This window comes from Helicoverpa armigera, chromosome 19 (genome assembly GCF_030705265.1).
Source record: "Helicoverpa armigera isolate CAAS_96S chromosome 19, ASM3070526v1, whole genome shotgun sequence".
NCBI lineage: Eukaryota > Metazoa > Arthropoda > Insecta > Lepidoptera > Noctuidae > Helicoverpa > Helicoverpa armigera.
The window spans coordinates 3,399,974-3,423,130 of record NC_087138.1 but is presented as its reverse complement, the minus strand read 5'-3'; the positions used below and the strand labels follow the sequence as shown (position 1 = coordinate 3,423,130).

The window sequence follows — 23,157 nt, the reverse complement described above, 5'->3', positions numbered from 1 at the left end:
AGTTTAAATAATAACATAAATACAGGATTTTTTATCGTGTTGTTTTCCGTGTTTGCGAAATTAACTGTTTTCCGGTTATTGTTAATTATAACAGCTTTTTGTGCTTGGAGGTTAATGCGCAATACTTTGTTTTGTCAACAAATGCTTGTATTGAATAAATAACGTTTTTGTAAGAGACTGTGAAAATAACAGTTAAAAGGTGTGAACACTCGAAATGCATTACTATTTATTCAGATGTAGTCCACTCGAAAAAAGAATTATGACGAATTAACATTTCAATTTGAAATTAACATAGATCCTTTTCACAGTCCATCCATCACTTCGGGGAATCTGATGGATGTCCTTCTTAAGGGACATTTGTGACACTCGAATTGTCGTAAAGAATGAACTCCGAAATTGTAAATAGAATTAATGAAATCGAATTGTGTGAGGAGTTAGAGTTCACACGTGTTCCTTACAGCCAGCAGAGGGGTTATAACCCCAAGTTCATATTCTCAGACCTCTGATGTTTCGTCGTTTGTAAAGATTTACCCTCCTACGCTAGTGAAATCGTTTTCTATTCATAGGCACGTCGCCTTAAGTTCTTATACAAATAGTGTGGAGCAAACATTTTGAAATTCAAGAGCTTGTCGATATTGAAGCTCAGTTTGTTTAGTTTCGGGAATTAGTAGTGTGGGCCCGAGGTTTAGGGCTGACAGCATCTCATTTGCTTATATTTGTTTTAACACAAACGTGTAGGAGAAATTGTCAATGCACTTGTAAGAAGGTCGATAACCCCGGTGAGTAATGGCTGCACAGACATTGCTGTAACAGCAAATAAAAATAATGCCCACGATTCTATTCCGAACGTTTGAAGATCTACAAAGAGATATACGGCCTCTTGGAATTTATTACGTGTCAATGTTAACCCTAGTACTTGAAGTCTTCATTATTAAAAGGATCACGCCTCACAACAATTCCCCTTGATTTCGAAAACATTTAAATGTAAGACGAATCGAGCTGTCTAATCCGACCGCGTTTCGAGTGCCCTTTAGAAATGGAGTGAAAATAAATGTGTTGATGTCCGTTGATTTATATCCCTTTGGTCATTGTCATGAAGGCGTGATTATTCCCCTATACTTCGACAATCGTCCATATCGGAGATTTGCATAATGATTTGTAGCCACCTGGACGCCATGACAGATCGATGTTTGAATTTCGAATTTGTTTTGATAATGATCTGAAGGAGCATAGGTGACGATTCTATTTTTGAAATTTATGTTTAATTCCTGCCAGTGTGTTTTATGATTATTAGAAAAGAGGTTCAATAAGAATAACGGATGGTGACGCCATGATGTGGCCCTTTGTTCCAGTGTACTAATTGTTATAAGACTATGCATAATCCACGTTCCCATAACATAATTTCAAGGTAGAGTTCCCATAGAGTTTCCCACATAACACACAAAGTTATGATGCCGGCTCGTCTAGCCTGTGAGTATGAATGTTATCGAATTGGTCCAAGGCCACATCGCTTATCTGCCCACTTGTGCCGTATAATGTTTCCTGATTTGATATTAGATTACATACTAATTTCGTAATGACGCGGGAATTTGTAAATGTGTAAACATGTTGTTTGAAAATAGTAGCTTTGAATGAATTGAGCTTGTAAAAGAACGCATTCGTGAGTAATAAAAAATGTTCTTTGATTTAGAAGCTCAACTTAAAACTTTTTGTCACTACAGACATCCGATAATTTTGAATTTAGAATACGTCCCCTTTTCAGTCATCTGTTTCTCTACAATTCATAAAAGTCATTATTAAATAAAAAACAAAAGAAAGCGACACTTTATGGGAGAATAGTTCGACGCCATCATTAGGACATCCCTTAATGCGTTTCACTCATGTTTTCGTCCTTGCGTCGCTCGTTTCCCACGAACGGACGGTTACTACACTTCCGTAAGTTGCATGTAGCCACAAGTGTCCTTAAGTTTACACAACGTGTCACTTAACTTACGAGTATTTGTATAGTAAATAGTAGGATATGTTAAGTTGCGGTTAAGTTATGCAGCAACGACATACCTCGTTGCAGATAGCAGTTTTACAATATCTAAGTTTTATGCGCCTCTTAATTAGTATTTAACTAAGTGAACCGTAACATATGGGCCCTAAAGAAAAACCGTTACATTTAATCAAAATATGCATTGGTAACCCTGCAGCTGTTATCTGCGCGAGCGCACGATGCGGAACATTACTGTTTTTATTTAAATTTCGAGCACAAAACAACGGGCTTTGGAATGTCCAAAAACAAAAGAGTTAAGTTAAAAAAAAGAGATTTTATTTTTGTGAATCTGAAAGTACGAATGCCCGTGTTCGACTTTTAAATAAATAAAAAGTCACGAGTATTTTTAATCGCGGTGCATTATTCTTCCGAGACAGCTGTCAGACGGAAAAAATCGAACATTCCTAAATTGAAATTGACGCGTTCCATTTAAACAATAATGAACGCGCCAACAAATTGAAAATAATGAAATCAATTGAGAAACTTTTGTACGAAAGTAAAAATGCAATTTTTCTTTTTTAAAGGATAACTAGACTGCAATAGTTTGAATGATCATTAGGCCGTAAAGGGAGTCAGTAAAAAGTATTTCTAGTACACGCTAAGGTCATATTCACACGGGGTTAAAAGGTACAATTATTTATTGATCCGGTGCAAAATGGAAACTCGTGTGATGAAAAAATCCCCCTTCGTATTGTTTCAACGGATACATATTCCTGTACATCTGTGAAGGGTAGTCCGTTCTCATGCATTGCTTCATATTAATTAAAAAAGACTGGAGTAAAAATTAATTAATTTGAGTACTTTGACATGACTGGAGTTTTTGCAGATTAATTAATTTTATAATAATCGAAATGAAATTATTTCTACAATACAATCATAGCATAAAAAGTTGATGGCATACTCAATCACATCATAAATCTTAGCATTTGTTTTTTAATGTCTAGAACTTAACAATGCCATATTTTATGTTAACACAATTGTTCTCATCTTAATCATTGTTTTACAATAGAAATAACATTGACACTATAATTATATTACTTACTGTTTATCAATAATTCACGGCATAACGGACAATGGTAATTTATCGATAAACGGCGTTGTAGCCATCGATTTCCCATGGCCTATGGGAAACCGTTTACTAAGGGTGATATATTGATAGTATCAATTATCTACCCTGTAATATTAGTTCCCTATAGTTTGATAGTGCCTAAAAGCTCCATGGGAATAACGGTTGATTGACCTCTCGGCAATAAAGGGCTACTTTATCAAATTGGTGTATTTTCATTTATACTTGTTCACTCGAAATAAATTCACCACTTCTGGCTACATATTGTATGTCTCAAAGAGTTACTACCGACTGTTACGACAGCAATTTTAGTACGATAGAACAAAGGCCTATCTAAAAAGTAAATCACAGTTGCATCACAATGGAAACGGTTGCTTGCATAACGAATTGCATTCTAAGTTGCAAGATAATACTAAGAACACTAGCTTAGAACTGTTTCACACGTTCAGTAAAACCTAGGCTTTATGAAGAATTGAAGACTCTCTTTTTAATCATTATTTGCCCAGCCTTTTCTCAACTATGTTGGGGTCGGCGTCAAGTCTAACCAGATGCCGGGACCTACAGTTTAACGTGCCCTGCGAACCACGGTCATTAGTGTCAAAAGATATACTTTGAAAGTATATACAAACTTTAAAAAAATGCATCGGTACTAGCCTGAATCGAACCCACACTCTTACTTGAAAGGTTGGTTCTTTACGAATTTAAAAAAAATGATTCCCTCTTCTATAAAATTGTTTCGAAAGTAAAAGTCCGATGTCACTTTCACTTATAGGGATCAGGAATGATTCTTACATTTTACGGTCAAGTTGGATTCCCATGGTGGAATCCTCGTGTTACTCCGAGCGGAACCGGGCAGATTTATCAGCTGTGTTTTTATGTGGCAGTCAGTTTTCAACCAGGTAATTGCAGGGTGGAAATGGGTAACGTGAGAATGAAATTTTTCGTAAAAGAAATGACATCGTTTTGTGGCAGTAAAAAAATATTTCGGGGTTTCTGTAAACTTACTAGAAGTACGCAGTTGTTCGATTTTTAAATGAATATTGCAATGTAACAAAATATGTGCATAAGCGGATAAATATACGAGTTTAATAAGCTATTAATAAAATACAAGGAAATAAATGATGACATTAGTTTAAATTATCCCTGATTTGCGGTTCCATACTGAATGCGGTTTTAGCAGGACACTACTGGACACCGTATGATACATAAACATGTATTTAATTTTCCTTCCTGTGTACTCTGTGTGTGATATATGCAATACATTATTTATATTTTAAATGTTTTTATGGCATTATAACATCATTAGCGACAAATATGCATTTCAAAAACGCGCTTAATTTTTGCATATGCAATAAATCTCATCATAATGAGATGAGTCGACATCATAAGTGTTGCCATGTGGAAAAATTTTACGTTTTTGACTAACAAAAAATGGCGGTTAGCTAGCGAATTGTGATGCTATCGTGCCCCACTGCAATTAGAAAGTATGCCGAGAAGTTATTTCGTTTAACTGTACTTTTTTTCGCTTGAAGACCTTTCACAGTCACTAGACGTTTGAAAATTTTAATGTCGCTCATATAAATTTTATCTAAGTAGACTTAGAAATCTGTGCTACGAAGAAATTCAACTTAAGATAGCTGCGTTAAGTAGAAAATGTAACCGGCCATTTATCTCTGCAAAATTAACGGAAGGCAATGTACCTATTAATGAATTGTAGGCGAACAATCATTATAACGGCACACCAAGCCAAATTAAGACTAACACAAAAAGTTTATTCATACCGAAAATACTCCGTAACTGGATAAGATTATAACAGTAAATATAAAACCACGTTTCTTATGTGACAGCTATAGTACTGTCCTTGATCCAAATTCTTTATTTGCTTAATTAGCCATGTGTGTACTGAGTCTTATGAAATAAACGGCCATAGGAATGAGGCCAAATATACTACGTACAGCTAATTGATAGGCTTAGGCGTCTATTGTAATTTAATTTATTGTTGCAAGCGTAAAAACAAACGAGGTTCATGAAAAAAATATCAGTGGTCATGACCAGTCTTGGTTTTCTGGATGACTGACACCAACAGACAAAAAAACCTGTGAAAAGTAGTTTTTTATCTCCTGTGCAGAACAGTCGTTACGCGCATTGAACCATATCTTACATGGCGTTTCCTTAGGGTCGCTGCGCACGCGCAACGTGAGAACTATAACGTACTCCTGCGCATTAGTCTCGTGTCGCTGACTTGACCAATTACATTTCTGCATTAACAAGTGCAAGGAATGGGCGCGACCCACTGGTATGGTCAAGTGTACAAGCTTATATGATTGCAGGCCAGAGGTGATTAACGGTGTTGTTACGATATTAAGACATAACTGGTCAGCCTTCGTTGTACAATTTTCTCAATATAGAATTGGTGGAATACCATACCATATTGCAAGCTTTTTAATCTGCAGTCACCATGCCACACCGGAGAACAGCATTTTATCGCGTGATCGAATACGGCATGTCCTCAATTAAAACGACTGCTCCCAATAAATGTAATAACGATCTCCCTAACATATGTTAATTGGTAACAACGCTACTCAATTTACAAAAACAGAATTGCATGCAGTAACGTTATCCCGTAACGATCTGTTTCACCAGATGATGCCTCCGGTCATTGGACGGGGATATGCGCTGGCGCAGGGGGTGCGAACGCGGGGGTTGCGCAGATGCCGTGAACTATCCGCGACCGTTATTCCCCCTATCTGTTAAAATTTTGAAATTCGAACACGTGTGTTGACAACTTTTTTATCACCCGCATGGGTACGGTTTTCGCAATCGCTTGATGTTCCGAAATTTCGTTTTTTTTTATGGTTTTGCAGTGCCTATTCATTAAATACCGTTTACGTTGGTGTGATCTTAAAATGCTTTTTTATTGCTTTGTAACGAAACTAATTCTGATCGTATTATTGATAGTATTCAAACAGTTCAGTTGTTACTAAAAAAACTTCAGCAGAATAGACGATCGTACATCCCAGACATTACTATATAAAGCGAAATATATTAGGATTCCTAACATTAAAATTATTATTTGACCGAATTAATACTAATAACATCAAACAGCAAGGGAAAGTGTCAGTTAAAAAATCAATATAACCGTTACAGAGTCAGTGTCCGCGAGGGTGAACACAAAGGGCGGTGCGCTGCGCACGCGCCGACGTTATTGCGCCGCCATTATGACAATCACAACACAATGCAGATTTATTCTGTGCCGTTTGCAGGGGAGACACTGCGATTTATTATAACTCATTAATTGAATTTTCAATTTAATTCACCGACATTGTTTGGCAAAGAGAAATGAGGCATAGATCATTGGTTTGTTTTTAACTGGGTTTGTGTTTATGTGCAATGGAATGAAAATTATTAGCTCAGCATGAAAAATGTGATATAATACGCAGAAAAAACAGCATATGCATGCTGCACTAAACTATAAAAAAATGCGCTATTATTATCTAGCTATTTAAGAAGGGTTGAGAATTAGAACGGAAATTAGTATAATACATATATGAAAAGAACGTCTTGACCGGATGCAGCATTTGAAGAAACCCTATACAGTTGCAACTATTTCTAACATTGCATGGCGAAGTATACAATTATTATGGGATCCCCGCAGCTACGTCCACTTACTTTCCCATAAACCAAAATATATCGGAGTTCAACGACACACGAAGTTGTAATTATGAAAGGGAAGTAAGAAATTGGGTGACCCGGTCCCCCTAGGACCCCTACGAAGTTGGTACGGTTGGTCAGTTTTAGACAATAAAAATCATAACGATTGAACGTTAGAGAACTCTTAGAAAGCGCTTAGATGCACATCTGGTGAAATCTAATAGCGCACTACAAATCGGGTCGTGAATGTTTACGCTAGTTGTCAAATACAAGACGCGGGAATCCGGGACGCGGTATATTTTAAAATACGGGTACAATAAAGTGAAATAAATCAGTTTCCCAAGATTCAGTTTGCTTCTGACATAAGCTAACGCATAAATCTCATTGCTTTCACTAGGGATAAGAATAAGAAGAGTTTTTATATGCATAAAAGTTAGAGTGAGCTACCGATTACCGAGTTAACAGGTACATTGTTAAGCTGTGCGGCTACTAGACGAACAAAAAATATAAGCGATTGCCTATTCAGGCTCTTTTGTGTTGTGGTTTAAGTTTGTATTGTTGTCTAAGAAAAAACAGCGCAAGATTCGAATCAAACAATGAATGGGTAACAGGCACGAAATACGCATAAAAACGAGAAGTAATAGAGTTTAGCAATATGATGCACCAAAAATACAATACGCTGCGAATGATTGAACTACACGAATGGCCGCTATTTATTTTTACTTCGGCCACCTCAACGCCTTATTTAAAAATTGCCTCCGAAAAAAATAAAGTAACTTTTACATTGAGCAGTGGGTTTAATACCACGGTAAAAAATAAATTGACACTTGAAAGTATCACAGGCTGGAGCAGTATTTAAATTAAGTGATGACAAAATAAGATGTTCATTTCAATCGAATATAAAGGCCGCCATTTTGCAATCAGTGAGTGAGAGAGCGTGTGTGCGCATGCGTGGACGGATAGTGAGGTGACGCGACGCGCGCGCGTCACCGCGTGTGGGTGCGACAAGGATACCGTTTACTATACTTACAAACGTAAGCTGAGATTATGTGTATTGTATTGCATGTCGCCACGCTCGCTCGGTATGAACGAGAAAATCTTGAACGTCAGTCCGGGAAACTTTCCCTAGATAAACGATAAAAGAAAATAGACAACATTATAATGACTGAGTTCCTACTTTCACCGCAACATTTTCGAGTTTTACAATCGAGGGATATTGTTAGCGAACCGGTTTTAATTTATTGTAGAAATAATTGAAGCAGCATTGTTTTGAAAGTGCTAAGTATTTATCGGACTTATTACATGTATTTAATTGACCTAATTGATAAAATGTAGTATTATTGTAACTAGAGAGGTTGTAAAGCAAAATAATTGCGAAGCGTTATATTATTCAACTCGTCACCATTAGTATACAAAATATTCGTCATACATAGTTTAAAGTGTCATGGCAAATTAGTGACCTATTTTTAGGACTTTCACCGCAAGTGAACAGCTATTTTCGTCATTGTAACCTTGAGTATCAAGCCATTGTAATGTAAGCTAGCGCACAACGAAGTCTATTGAATGTATCTAGGAAAACAATATTTTAGTCATTGCTTTAGAAAAATAACAACATAACTGTGATGCGGTTGAAATGAAATTGTAAAATGCAGAAAAAGTGTAGCTGGATTTGTGGTTTGAAATTATTTTTAACAGTTTTTATCAACAAGTTCGAAAATATCTCGTATTTTTTTTTGTATTTTGATAAAACTGTAGTTATAATCGTAACCTCAAACTATTGTTTACAATTTGTATCCACACATGTGTAATCTAAAATGGGACAAGTGTGGGAGGCTCGCCATTCCGAATTAACGCTCAGCATTGTATCAAAACAAATGAAACTAGGTCAGTATTCATGCTTACCCAGTAATTTAGACGTACCGTTATGCCTCTGTTTTTTCGTCTTTTGATAACGAAACCGCGGTCTCAAATAACAACAAGAAAAACAATTTAATAACTACTCAAACAATTTTTTATCTACAACACCCCTTTAATTAAGAAAAAACTCCATTAGAAACTCACTAAGACTTCCTAATTTTTAATTATGAGGCTGCAAATTATTTAATGAAAGCTTAACCGGACCCTTTATGAACTTTTTCGCACCTCCGCCTTATAAGTTTTTGCATGTCTTTACAATTCTTTTGATGTCCAATTATAAGGGTGGCAGTCACAAAAGACTTCTGAGATATCGTATTAAGAATGAGTCAAGGAGTGAATGCTTATTTTAGCTTTACTGTAAAGCGTTACTGGGTTACACATTTGATTCGTCTCCCGCTTAGAGTCGTAAAATTTCGGCGTAGTTATGCCTCCAACAAATACCTAATTAAGGATTTTAAATAAACATTTACAGTACTGGAGTCAAAGTTCGTTACTTTAGAGTCTTATCAATAAATAATAATACTAAGTGGCACTTAGTAGGTGGTATAAAGTGGTCGTTTTTAATAAGAGTAAAATGATACTTGTGTTTTGTTCCAGGTGTTATGGGCGCTCAATTAGTGTCCTATTGCAGACTGTGATACATATTCTGTTACACAATGAACACGATGCCTTGTGGAGTGAGTTTAATATTCAGTGCTTCTTTATATGGTTTAATATAGACTAGACATTATTATAACGCGAGTTGTTACATGGCAACTGCAAGTTTTACAAGTGTATTTTGCTGATATGATTTGTAAAGGAGTTTTTACGTATTATTTTATTTTTTAAAGTACATACAGACGTACATACGTATACGTATTAACTTAAAGAGAAAGGATGATTTTGGAATAAAATGTGAGGTCCATCAATTAAGTTTGGGTATTTTTTCGTATTGTTTCTATGTTCCTATAAGTCTTATAAGAAACGTGAATAATAATGAATAGGTTAAATAATAAATACGTTTCGTAACAATTTCGTCCTACACCTTATTTTAATAGGTATTAATTTATTCAGTATTGACGGCTGTAAGCGAATAAACGCCTGTTAATGATTTAACATTGTCTAGGTACCTAACTATGATTTCTTAATAAGCACCTAGGTATATATCTTCTGTGAGTATGTAGGTACCTATTAATCACATTATGTTGTATTTTACACCTCATATTTTTATTGGTTGGTATAAAACTTTTCACCTACCTACCTATAACGTTTGTATTTTAATGTTGGTAAGCTACGTTACTAGTTATTTACACATCGTATTGAAAACTAAACTAAGTAGTTAATTGCTTTGTTTATTACGCAAAATCGGAGACAAGGTTGAAATCTATCATTAATGAAGATTGTTATTATTAACATCATCAGAAGAAACGCAATTCATATTCAATTGTAAGTACTTAGACTTGTATTTAGTTTTTAAATATATATTTTTAATTCTGATAGATATACCTACCTAGTTTTAATAAATGACATTGACTTTAGACATAAAGAAATAAAGAAAAAAAAAACAAATACCAACTTCGACATTTTCCACTCTTCGTAAACAACATTATCCCGCTACATAAACATTTTGACGCGCATCGAAACAAGCTCTAAAAATAGTCGTGTCAAATCAAAGTGACCTAGGTTCGTTATCCTTACGTCACCACCAGATAAACACTAGGTACACGAATATTCGCCCCGAACCGCATCCATTGCAGCTGCACTGATAAAACCTTGTTTACTGTGTAATTACTTTACTTACAAACGATTAATTGCACACAGTTCAAAGAGCTCACTCGATACTCGAGATACTCGATAACGCTTGTTATTTTACTTCTAGCTTCCTTTAGCTACGTGGTCACTCCAGACTTTGCAATTCATTCGTAATACGAGAAGTTCTATGAATACGCGCGTCAATAGACTTGAATGAGGCACGTTCGGTTCATAGATTAAAAACACTCGAATGTTGACATTTTTAGCGTAAATATTACGCATTGTTTACGCAACGTGAAATAGAACGCAAATCATAACCTCTACGCTTCTGTCAAAAATGTCAACACAAGTACGAAATAAGTTCGCGCTTACAATATAAACAATGTACAAAACTCACCTGTTATTCTCTTCTGTGTTTTGCTCGTCTCAGGACTGGAAACTTTAGGCTCCTGTGTCGGCGCCTTGGCTGCAGGAGTCGTCGTGATTGTGATCGGTGACCTTCTCAAAGCAGCAGGAATCGTAGACGCGGGAACGAGTTGCCAAGCAAATCTCTGCGAAGTAGGCAGTGGTTTCTCGTTTGCGAAGTCGAAACCCCATCTCTGGCTGTCCAATTCCAATTGGCGGGCCAACTCTCTCTCAACAAATCTTCTGTTTTCCTCTCGGTCGGTGCAACCGAACAAGTTTCTTCTGACGCCTTCGAGTGCGGTGACGCCGTGCACGCGCAGCGACCTCGTGTCCAGCACCGTGGTGGCCTGCAGGCCGGGCGCCCTCACACTCAACGTCGACATCTTTCCAACAGAGTCCGAACAGCGAAACACAGCGCACTTCACAGATAGCATCCGCGCCGTATCCACCTAGCGCAAACAAGGTCAGTATTCAGTAGCAGCACGCGATACAATTATATTGATTTAACAAGGGTATAACTATAAGTGTTTGGCTCATCACGCACCAATAAGAATTCGTATTGTTAGTTTACTGTGTGTAAACAAGTCGTGAGTAACGCGGCGAGACACGTGACGCAATACGTCCGCACGGTAAAAGTACGTACGCCGACTGGCGGCGAATGGCGGCCGGCGACGGCGTGGCGCAACGCGGCGGAATCGAGCAACCTCGACGCAAGCGACTCATTTTGTTTCAACTTTTCGCCGCCGCGTGGCGCTGGCGTCGCGTTCGATCAAGTGATGTGATCATGTAGTGCGCGTCTCCCTACTTCATTTACCCCTTTGCAAGTACTCATATTATTTCGGGATAATGGTATTGTAGGAACTTGAAATAATTATATTCGTTTTGTATTATTTAATGTTATATTTAATAATTATCATAATTTTGTATCACAGTGGTGTCTCAGATTGACTGTATTTTATGTGTATTTTATTTATGAAATGAAAATATAATAGTTACCCATTTCATTGTGTTATTGTGTACAGACCTATTTATGTTGTTTCTGTTATATTATCACTTTCTGAATTTTGATTGATTGATTTTTATTTCAGTAATATTTTCGTAGATAATTAAGTTCTTATATCTGAGTAAGTTACCTATACAAAACTGACTAATCCAATAAAACATTACTCGCTTACTAAAATATAGAATTTCTTTTGTCGCAATTGGGTAATAGGATAATGTTTATAAGTTAACTATCAACTTATTATTATTAAAATCAATATTAAAAGTTTGTGTACTATTAAAACAGAAGTTTTATTCTATTCATTTATTTTGTGGCATCATTTTTAATAAGTTGTTCATTATATTTTTTCCATATTCCCCAAAGAAATAAAAACTTCCCCGAATTAAGGGAACACATAATATTGTTGTGGCAACACTGCAAACTGACTTGTTTACGAAGACCGAAGACGTGTCTAGTTACCTACGTGTGCAGCATAAATTCATACTGCTTATCAAAACTATAGCCGTCTCTGTCGCACACGCATGTGACCGGCCCATCATAAAAAGGACAGAAAATGTATTAATAGCACAGAGCATCGCCGCCATTTTGCCGAAACACGACTGACTAGATTTTTGTGTTGGTCTGTTGGTACAATATAACTAGACATTATAACTAAAACCAGGTTACTAATAAATAAGTAATTAAATTATATAAAATAAATGAAGATTACTTATATTATGTAATAACAATGAGTCGGAATGTGAATGATTAGTAATATTCGCTTTCACAACTAAATAATGGCAATAAATTGCGAAATAATTTTGACGTATCGTTAAAAACCAAGTGACATAACGAATAATTTTGAAAATTTCCCATGTGTGAACAAGAATTATGATAAAGTACTCACCTTTGAGTATTTATTTATTGTTTCACGGAAAATTCTTCGATTTGCGGACGGGATTCATTCACTGCACTGCCGCCGTACTAATTTTCGAGATATGACAATGACGCGATGGCGAGAGCGCGGGCTCGTCGCCGATTGGTTGAAAATGGCGGCCATTTGTCTCATTGGCTTGGAGAATTTTAGGCGGCAAATTTCGGTTGGTCGAGACGCCGGATGGCGGGAAATAAACGAAGCACTTTCCGGTGCGCATGAGTTTTGTTACGGAAAATTGTGTTTGCCGCGTTTAGCTTCCGTCAGTTTCATGCGGACATTAAAAAGAGCGACGGATTTTCTTCGACTCGATGTTTTGTTTGCATGAATATGTTTTGTTTTGATGCGGGAAAGCGGGTGTAATGTTTTGATTATTCACTTTTAGTTTTTTGGGGTAGGTTTTAATATTATTGTAAGATTATTTGTGATTAGTCTTAAATAATTACGGTTGTGGAAGTTAGTCTTGGAAAAAATATATTCGCGAATTTTTGAGTAATTTTAAAGTATCTAGGTAGGTACTTAATAATCTTTAGCGGGTAACGATAAAGGTATTTTTTTATTACTACCTACAATGGTTTATAATTATTGGGTTTAGGAAATTATGGTTTGTTAAGATTAATGCGTGTTTTAGTATAGCTACCTACTTATATTTTTTATTAAGTTACTTAGGAATGACGGTATCTTATAGGTAACTTTTATTTACCAATAAATGATGAGTACCTAGGTCATTTGTTGAAAGGGCTAAGTGAAACCAATCTTTTAATTTCGTAATAAGTACCCAAAGCATCAACAATTCCTATGGTATAAAATGTCGACTTCGGATGCGTATTTAAAGATACCTTTTTTCATAGAAACGTTAGTGACTTATTGACCTATTTATAACGGAAATCAGTGGCGTTCGTTTGCGGTGAACACAAAAACTGTTTCCGTTCGAAACAGATGTTTCACTTAGTTAATGTTTTTCTAATAAACACAAAAAGGTCTACTTTCCCTGCAGGTGCGTTTATAAATAGAATACAAGGGACTGTTTCAAATCTTTCTATACCGTTATTGCGCTTGCGCTTGTCTGATTTAAGTATGGCGACGATTTTTTTTCTTTTTTATTCTTACAGTAATCTTATTGGATTTTTGTTTGATGCAACTGTTTTGGGTTATTGATCACAATTTTTTGTATGAAATTATGAATTCGGTATTTTGTAATTCATTTAAAGTTTGTTATTTTATTTGTTTTTTTTTGTCTTGTTACCTACCTATTTAGTTTTCTAATTGATTCGTTATCAATTAAAGTGCGTAACTTTTACTGTTTTTTTAAACTAAGGTACTCACTTTAATGAGCATTAAAAAAAGGTTTGGCGTTACCTACCATATTTAATTCAATCTTGATCTTTCCTTTTGATTACTTTTTGAAATACGTGACAAGTTAGTTTTCTATGTTTTATAACACTATTGTATTGTATCTTATGTCACTAACAAAACTACACTTGTGAGGGTAAATACCACGTGTAAATGCTTACACAGTCTTAACCTTCAGAGCATACATTATATTTATTATGTAGGTATGTATGTTTTATATGAAGGTAAGTACCTACCTATGTATGTTTATGTTACTTATGTCAGCATATCAACATCTGTGTTTGCAATTGTTTTCAGGAAGTGACGTATGTTTAATGTTTGCGTTTGTTTTTTTAAGATTATGCGCAGTTTATTTTGTTATGTAAGGATGCTGAGGATTAAACATAATGTATTAAGTTTTATCTATGTATTGGTTATCATCACAATATCTAGTTGTCCTTACGCTCATCACGTATCTCATAACAACAGAATCGATCCATCGATCATAAGAATAAGCGACGCTTGGCGCGGTCAAGCCGTTGATGGGTGACCGTTTCGTTTTAAAATGGGTAGTTTACTAGTTAACTTTTATTTACGGTTGGGTAGGTATACGGTTTTAAGTCTACAGAGGACAGATGGCTATAAGTCACTGTAAGTTGACCTTTCAATATATGTAGAATTCTAGAATTACTAGGTCTAGGTTTATTATTATATTCCAAGATAAAGTTGCAAAGCATAGCGTTGTGCTCTGATTTGTTCGATCGGAGCCGGAGTAACTACGGTTGCGTATGCGCCGTTTTAAACAGTTCTGATCATTTATTTATTAAGTAATACTGTACCTGATGTACAGTAGCTCAGAGGAATTGTAATATTAAGCTTCAATTAAGACCCTTACTTGAAATAATTAATAAATATCGCTTAACATCTGTTTTAAGGTTTATTAATTGAATTACTTAAGTAACTTTTTATGAAATATCCAAAAGGAATGTGAAACCAAACGATAAATAAATTACATTACCTTAATGTCCAATACTGACTTCTTGTCCTCTCAATTTAAGTAACTCCCTTCAGCTATTAAATCATTAACTTGTCTCATTTATTTCGTCTTTTTAAGTACCATAAAACCTTATTTTACTCATTAAAATAATGAGCATTAGTTGCACGTGGCTTTTGGGTACTCGAAGGGAGCACAAACCCAATTTCTTGAGGAAGCCCCCGCCTGTCAAAATTTCTGTCACACGCCCTCTGAAAAAAGTGAGGTTATCCATATGGCGGGAATTGTCGACTCAATGTAGGAAGCTGTTCTGTGCCAGTAATATCCGTTGCATTAAGTTTGTTTATGATTTAAAATTCGAACAGATTATTCTCAAACGTTTATATCTTCCTAAGGAGCATTTAATTTTTATAGGGGAAAGTAATGTGGCTAGCGTTGACAACACTACAGACTTCACACTGTTTGAAAATTGGAACGCAATTTGAAATTTTGTATTCCTCTTTTGAATCAAAAGGCAACACAGCTTTGACATTTTGAATTTTGTTTTATTAATTTTGCACTAGTAGATATAATTACTTATGGTTCGAAAAGCCATAGGTTTTCCGGGCCAAAAAACCTTAGCACTGAAAGACCAAGGCGTTGCAATTGCAATACAAGTCATTACCTAGTAACTGGCATAAACTATCTCTAGAACAATTTACTAGACATACTGATAAACGCAAAATGTTAGATAATTTCAGTTTCACTTTTTAGTTGCAAGGTCATCTTCATGCTACGATGATCAAGCAATTAAATAATACAATAGTTTATATAAAAACGATTTGCCATAGTAATAACCTGCATAGAAAAAGTTCCTGTGTAAATTGATGAAAAAATACACGTCAAATTGAGAACCTCCTGTTTTTTAAGAAGGTAAGCAAAGAAAGCAGACTTTCATGCGCCTTGAAATTGGAAAAGGAATTATATTATTATTCCTACCTTTATAAAATATGTATGTTATTGACTTACATACCTACATCGAGAAATTATGTTGACAGTGTGCACCGCACTTTACACGTTGTCTATTATCGTTCCTGTCATAACCTTCTTGGCAGTCGGGTAAAAAATAAAATATGGTCTTATTCTTTTCTCCAGAACGTAATTTAGATTGCTCGACATTACTATTATATTTAGTCACCTTATTAGATAGGTATTTGAATAACCTTGTACAAAAACATCCTACAACAGATTATAAAGAGCACCGATCGTCCAGATGTATCGAATGCGATAAAATCGATTTAAATTAGGTGTTAATATTATAAAAAAGCCTTGAAGAGCATAAGAGATTTTTAATCGATGTTTTGGAATCGAGAATGCGTATCGATACGGTCCGAGTGTTGATTCGAATGTGTTTATTGATACTTATTGTTATTGTACGAATGCACCTTTGGAGGAAATGGTTAATTTGAAAATATTTATTTTTTAATACAATGCCGAATGGTAAACGAAGTGGGTTTTGTGATCACGTTGGTCCAACCACCATTGGAATAAAGGGACAAGAATCTTATTACTTGTTTAAGACTTTCGTACAAATTGCAAAATGGGACCGTATTAATTACCTACCCGTAGTCCGTCTGTATGTCTATCTGGAATCTGGTGCTACTTATATTTTACGCATCATCATAGTTCGGCCCTGTTCCCACTACGCCGGACCGGCAGACCTGCCGGAAACCGGACACCGGACAGAGTGTTCACATTACATCGGATCCCGGAAGAAATTCAGACAGTCAAGTACTTACCTCAGTTGAATTTGGACCTGCGCGCACAATGGACGACGAAATTGTTGTGTTGTGGTGGTATCTTAATAGAAGGCAAAATAAAAGAAAACATTAGGTACACCCTATTTTACGGGAAAGATTTTCACTTGGAACATTTGAAACATTAATGGGTGAACTTAGAAGAGACGAATCAAAGTTCTTCAATTATTTTCGAATGACAGCAACCACTTTTGACGATTTACTGGGACGACTAGACATAAGAGTACGAGATACAAGTTTCAGAGAATGTATTTGCCCAGAACAAAGATTAGCCATATGTCTAAGGTAAGATTATTTTATGCACTAGATTGCGTAATAATAGTTTTGACGTAGGTACCTACTTAAGACTGAATTAATGAATGAATGTTTGCTATGTATGTTTGTTTGATGAATGTGAATATATATAATGTGTGTGTGTGGGAGGGTGTATGTATTTGATAATCATTATGAATTAAAAATGCAAATAACTTATTTATGTATTTATTTGTACTCAAACTTAAAACCCTTCAAAATCTAAGTAATCTGAGTCTTGGGAATGTATGGAATGATTACTAGATGCTGATGGCGAAGCTGGAATCGGATTCGATGACTGAGATGAAGTTGATGGTATAGATGTTGTTGCCTGTTGATTGCTACTATTATATTGCGTAGAGTATCCAGGGTGGTGTTGATCTTGCGTAGGTGTTGCCTGTTGATTGACGCTATTATGTGTGTAGTATCCAGAATACTGATCTGGTCCGGTCATCTGATTATATGAATCACGCCAATGTCCGTAATTTGGTCTCTCATTATTCCTACTTTTAATTTTTTGCAACATTGTCATGACGCTAGCTTGAAATTCTAAAGTCTCTTCGATAGTTAAAGTGTTCAAGATTGGTATAATGCCTTTGAAGAAAGACAGATGATGGTTTTCCTTTTCTGGGTTTATTCTGGAGTCCAAAACTTTACCATCCTGTCATTTACCTCTTTATTATCAATTTTTCTTTTATCTTTAATTAAAGGTGAACGAAAATCTGATTCCATGCCTACTTCAGTCTCGGTTCTTGCTTTTTTTGAAACTGACTCATGTGGTGGTCGAGGTTCGGAGACTTTTCAAAAACATTAATTGCTCGTGATATAAATAATTTCGTGTCTTTTGGCCGAAGATCCAGATTTAGACTCATCTTTTGTTTCTTTACTGTCTTAAGCCACGAATCTCGTATATTATTCCATTTAGTTGAAACCTGTTTTCCTGAAATCAATAAAAAAATATCATAAAACAATACAATTTGTTTCTTGGTGACGTATAAAGTAATAATGTATTAACAAAAAATACTTTTTTTTTCAGATATTTAGCTTCAGGATGTTCATTCAAAGAAATACATTACTCATACAGAGTAGGCGTTTCGACAATAAGTAAACTAATAAAAGAAATGACCCACGTCATTTGGGAAAACCTAAAGACAGATTTCCTTAAGCTGCCTGATACTGAGAGAGAATGGGAGGACATCGTTTCAGGATTCGAAAGAAAAGCCAACTTTCCTCACTGTCTTGGAGCAGTAGATGGCAAACATATCAGAATTTTGAAACCAGCCAAGAGTGGTTCTATGTTCTTTAATTACAAGGAGTATTATTCTTTTGTATTAATGGCAGTTGTCGATTCAGAGTACCGATTTATTTTATTAGTGTGGGCTCATATGGCAAGGAATGCGATTCTACTATATTAAAGGATAGTACATTTTGGCAAAAGATCAATGATGGTACTTTAAATGTACCAAAGCCTAGACCGCTTCATGAAAACTTGCACGAAGAATTACCGTTTATACTTATTGGCGATGAAGGCTTTGCTTTAACACCTAATCTCCTACGTCCATATGGAGGTACACATTTGAATACTGATAAAAGATTTTTAACTATAGACTAAGTCGAGCAAGAAGGTATGTTGAGTGCGCTTTTGGTATTCTGGCAAATAAGTGGCGAATAATCCATCGAGCTATAGATCTGAACGTAGACACAGCAATTCAAGTAATTAAAGCTTGTACAGTCTTACATAATTTTGTAAGAGAAAAAGATGGTATAAATTTTGAAAGTTACCAAAATATAGAACATAGACAAGAACAAGAAACGACACCCATGAATCGGAATGTGTCAAGTCGAGGTGGCCCTAATGCCAACGCTATACGGACATCATTTACTAATTATTTTGTTTCGGATATTGGTTCCGTTCCGTGGCAGGCAGCAGCTATAAAATAAAATTTATCAATGCATTTACATTTTATCAATAAAACATTAAAAACTCACCGTACTGTTTTCTTTCTTTTTCATCCAGTTCATCGAAGTTTGGTTTCAGTATTAAACATACTTCACGCCATGCTGCTAACTTTAAGTTTTTGTCTTTATAGACGTCTTCGGTCTTATCCCACAGAACAGGTCTCTCTTGGACAAGCGTAATTAAAGTTTCTGCTTGAATATCCATGCTAAACGTCTACTTTTACCAGAAAATGCGAGCCGAATGACGTGAGTGGAACACGGGCGGGGCGAGGGGAGCACGAGCGGGGCGAGCGGGGGACAGATACCGGCACAAACTCGTTCACATTACTCCGGGCCCGGTCGTTCTGCCGGCAATTCGTAGTGACAAAACGCTCGGTAAAAATGCCGGGCTCGGCAAAAATGCCGGACCCGGGATAATGTGAATAGCTTCATATAAATTGTACAGCCACTAGCCCTTCCGGCAGATTTACCGGCGCGGCAGATCTGCCGGTCCGGCGTAGTGGGAACCGGGCCTTCGATAGTTGAATTTTGACAGACATTTTGTTTATTTTCTGTAGCTGTAACAAAAGAGTACTTACTGAAAAGTAGAATAAAAATATTAGTAGATATCCTTACTTACTTCTTTGATTTTAATTTGTGATGGACTTGCACTTCTCTCAAAGTTATGTTGTAAATGATTCGCTCATCATTAGTTCCGTGAAATATAAATGCCTGGTAAGCCTTTTTTGCGACAGATTTTGTAGCAGGTTTTTTGCCTACTCTTCAAGACTACTCACAAAAGGAGCATTTTTAGATCTAGATCTAATTCCTTGTTTAATTTTTTAGCAACTTCATCCGCATCCCGCGGGTAAGACGTCTCGTAGGTACCTACTCGAATTAGTAGCATCTCCAATACCTAAAATCTCATTTGGTTCTGCCATTTTAGGGTGAAAGCGTAGTAATCAATCAGACTCACTCCACATTAGTGCGGATTAATTTTATTAAATACCTGCTGCATCAGTTTTTCCTTGATCGTTTCCAACCCTCATTCTACGTGTATTTCGATGTCACACTAACATCCTTCTTCCCATCTTCTTCCCCACACGTGTTGCTATGACACATGATTAACCAAACCCCGTGGCATTACGGTTGACTGATGCTTACCACATTTGTGCAATGGCACAAAAAATACAACGCCACCTGGTGGTTTGAACATGCAGATTTTACGCATATCCGAATTTGTGGATAAAATTTTTATGGTGTTACATGTGGTTTTGGTAGTTTTAAATTAACTAGGATTTAAGGGAAGCCTATGGCTTATATTAGTAACAGCCGCACGGATCGGTCGATCATAAGGTTGAGAAATGCTTGGTGCGGTCGGTCCGTGGATGGGTTCATTTTCATGACGAGTTCCTCCGTGTATCAGAAGGCACGTTAAATTGTTGCATCCCGGTTGACATTTGAACATCTTTATATAGCTTGAGTGTTTGTATAGTCAGAGGCCAGAAAGTCTGACACCAGTCTTACCAAGTAGTATCGGGTTACCCAGGTAACTGGGTTGAGGTAGATAGGGAGACCCTCCAAGTAAAACACTAGTACTCAGATGCATTCAGTAAAGCTGGACTCTGATCCCAAAAATAGTTGGGAAATGGCTAGGCCGATCAAGATTTATGTTACTGATAGTTTCTTCCTTACATGCCTTATTTTTTTTAGTTCTTCCTCAAACGACAATGAGCTATTTAAAATGCCAATGTACTACTTTAAATAAACGTATGGAATTCAAGTCCTTTGTGACCTTCAATTCAATTGTTTCACATACCTATTGACTACCTACTATGAATAGTGTTATGTCAATCTTGACATTCTTATACGTGATGTGTATAGTAAATAGTGATTGTTTTAATATACAGGCTGTTCAGTTAATAGGTAGTATATACGAATATACCTAGGTACGACATAACGCAACTTAATTTTTTTTAAATAACGGAAAATATCTACCGTGGAACAGCATTTCTTTAGTATATTGTTACAAAAAAAAATAATACGTTTTCTAGTGTTTGTATTTTTACATCAAACTATTTGTGACTGTTATTCTGCTCATTGATAGGTCAAACTAGAATATATTTTCAAGAAATACCACTTAATTGGCTGTTTTGTAAGTACTGAATATTGGTCTAATACCGGGACCATAGTATGTATACATACATGTTCTATTTACTGGACACCCTATATTATATACTATTATTAATAGGTGTTAGTATTTCTTCCTAGAGTAGAATCAACATCATGAATTATTATCCAAAGGATTCCGAGTCCTTCTGCGGGCTGTACTTTATTTTCTCTATACTAATACGTTTTATAAAGCTGAAGAGTTTGTTCGATTGATTGTCCGCTCTAGTCTCAAGAAGTGCTAGTTCGAGTGTCAAAAGAATGTCAAAGTGTGTGTGTACAATTTATCAAGAACTACTGGTGTTTTTAAGTAAAATAGCATTGACGTCAAGGGATGGCAGCTCAGAGACACAGGTAGGACCGCGGGAAACTTAGCTGTATATTATAACGAAAGTTTTCAAAAAGCCAAAGAATATTTTCTATGTGCAACAAATCATCATCTTCCGAGCCTTTTCCCAACTATGTTGGGGTCGGCTTCCAGTCTAACCGGATGCTGCCGAGTACTAGTGCTTTGCAAGGAGTGACTGCCTATCTGACCTCCTTAAGCCAGTTACCCGAGCAATCTAATACCCCTTGGTAAGACTGGTGTCAGACTTAATGGCTTCTGACTACCCGTAACGACTGCCAAGGATGTGAAATGACAGCCGGAGCCTACAGTTTAACGTGCCATCCGAAACACAGCCAATGGTGTCCAAGATCTACTTAGACAGTACATACAAACTGAGAAAAGTTGCATAGGTACTTCCCTATCCTGGAATCAAACCCACACATTTGAGATGTTGGCTTTTTACCCACTAGTTCACCACTACCCAGAAATATTATTACATAAAACAGCACTAATAAAAAATAAATTATTTTTCAGCTTTTACTGCAACCCACAACCACCATCTCCATTGAACCAAAAAATCCAAGGTTTGGAAGGGCAGTCATGGCAAAAAGTGCTCCATTACCCCTTTGATTACATACGACCGCAAACGAAAAAAAAAATGGTCTACGTGGCGCAAGTAGTGGTTAGTGCGAGTGGGGTGGCGAGGAGTTCGGCCAATCAATTCGTCCTGTTGGATCCTTTTGGACGACCAGTGACGTGCGGCCACGCCAAATCACCGTGTAATTACCTCGTGAGTTGGTCGCAGCATCATCGCGTACTAAAGTGGTTGTGTTCAAAGATTGGTTGTTGGATTTATATTTGCATTTATGTGAAGAAAGAAAATGTATTGTGTTTTTGTAATGGTCAGTAGATTTGCTTAATCAGCGTATAAAATTTAAGTTACCATAGTAATCTTGCCATTCTTACCATTTTAAAATCAGAAAATGCTATTTATTCCTAAATTATGTCATAACAGATGTATAAACGATAAATAAACCGGTCTCAAGGCAAATATTTGTTGAATTCCAAAATTCGCACTCTACGGAAATAAATGTTTTAAATACTATAAGAAAATATATTTTATAGAAATTTTCTTATAATATTCCTTTGTATTCAACCCATTTATCATCGACAGTTGAGCAACCACATTGATGATAATGATGTAAGTACACAAATTCCTCTTAGAAACAAAAATAATGAGCATTCATGTCATATCGACATTTGCCTCATAATAATTTAATATTTCGAAATAGTCTTACGAAAGTTATATCACCGGTCATAACAGACAAATATAATTGTTTACTATCATACAATGTTGTTGAACCCACGACCCAATTACTTAGGAAATATGTGTCCTCTTGTTTCCGGCAATAAATGATAGTGTTTTGTATCTGTTTTAATTACGTAGTTTAATTATTTTCTTTATACTTCTGCATTAACATATTAAAAAGGAAACATTCTTTTGTTTATGAAATGAAGCCTCCGAAACTACTGAACCGATTTAAAAAAAAAATCACTATTGGAAAGCTACACTATTCCCGAGTAA

The 23,157-nt window shown here is 36.0% G+C and overlaps 1 protein-coding gene and 1 long non-coding RNA gene across 4 annotated transcripts in view; one reads left to right on the top strand and one right to left on the bottom strand.

The window, feature by feature from the left end:
• Positions 1 to 12,840, bottom strand: part of LOC110376316 (cyclin-dependent kinase inhibitor 1) — a 41,116-nt gene extending 28,276 nt beyond the window's left edge. The window contains exons 1-2 of one of the 3 annotated variants that reach the window (XM_021334741.3): positions 12,698 to 12,840; positions 10,801 to 11,257 (exon numbers count right to left, since the gene is read on the bottom strand). In XM_021334741.3, the coding sequence (XP_021190416.1) occupies positions 10,801 to 11,242 (442 nt within the window). In that variant the 5' untranslated portion in view covers positions 11,243 to 11,257; positions 12,698 to 12,840. Of the gene's footprint in view, positions 1 to 10,800; positions 11,611 to 12,697 lie in introns of those variants that run through there. The other 2 variants (XM_021334742.3, XM_021334740.3) reach the window with 2 other exon arrangements.
• A 3,876-nt stretch (positions 12,841 to 16,716) lies between these two features.
• Positions 16,717 to 19,125, top strand: LOC135118213 (uncharacterized). The gene is made up of 2 exons (XR_010277430.1): positions 16,717 to 17,131; positions 18,174 to 19,125. It is a non-coding gene; the product is annotated as an uncharacterized LOC135118213 (long non-coding RNA).
• Positions 19,126 to 23,157: the final 4,032 nt, after the last annotated feature.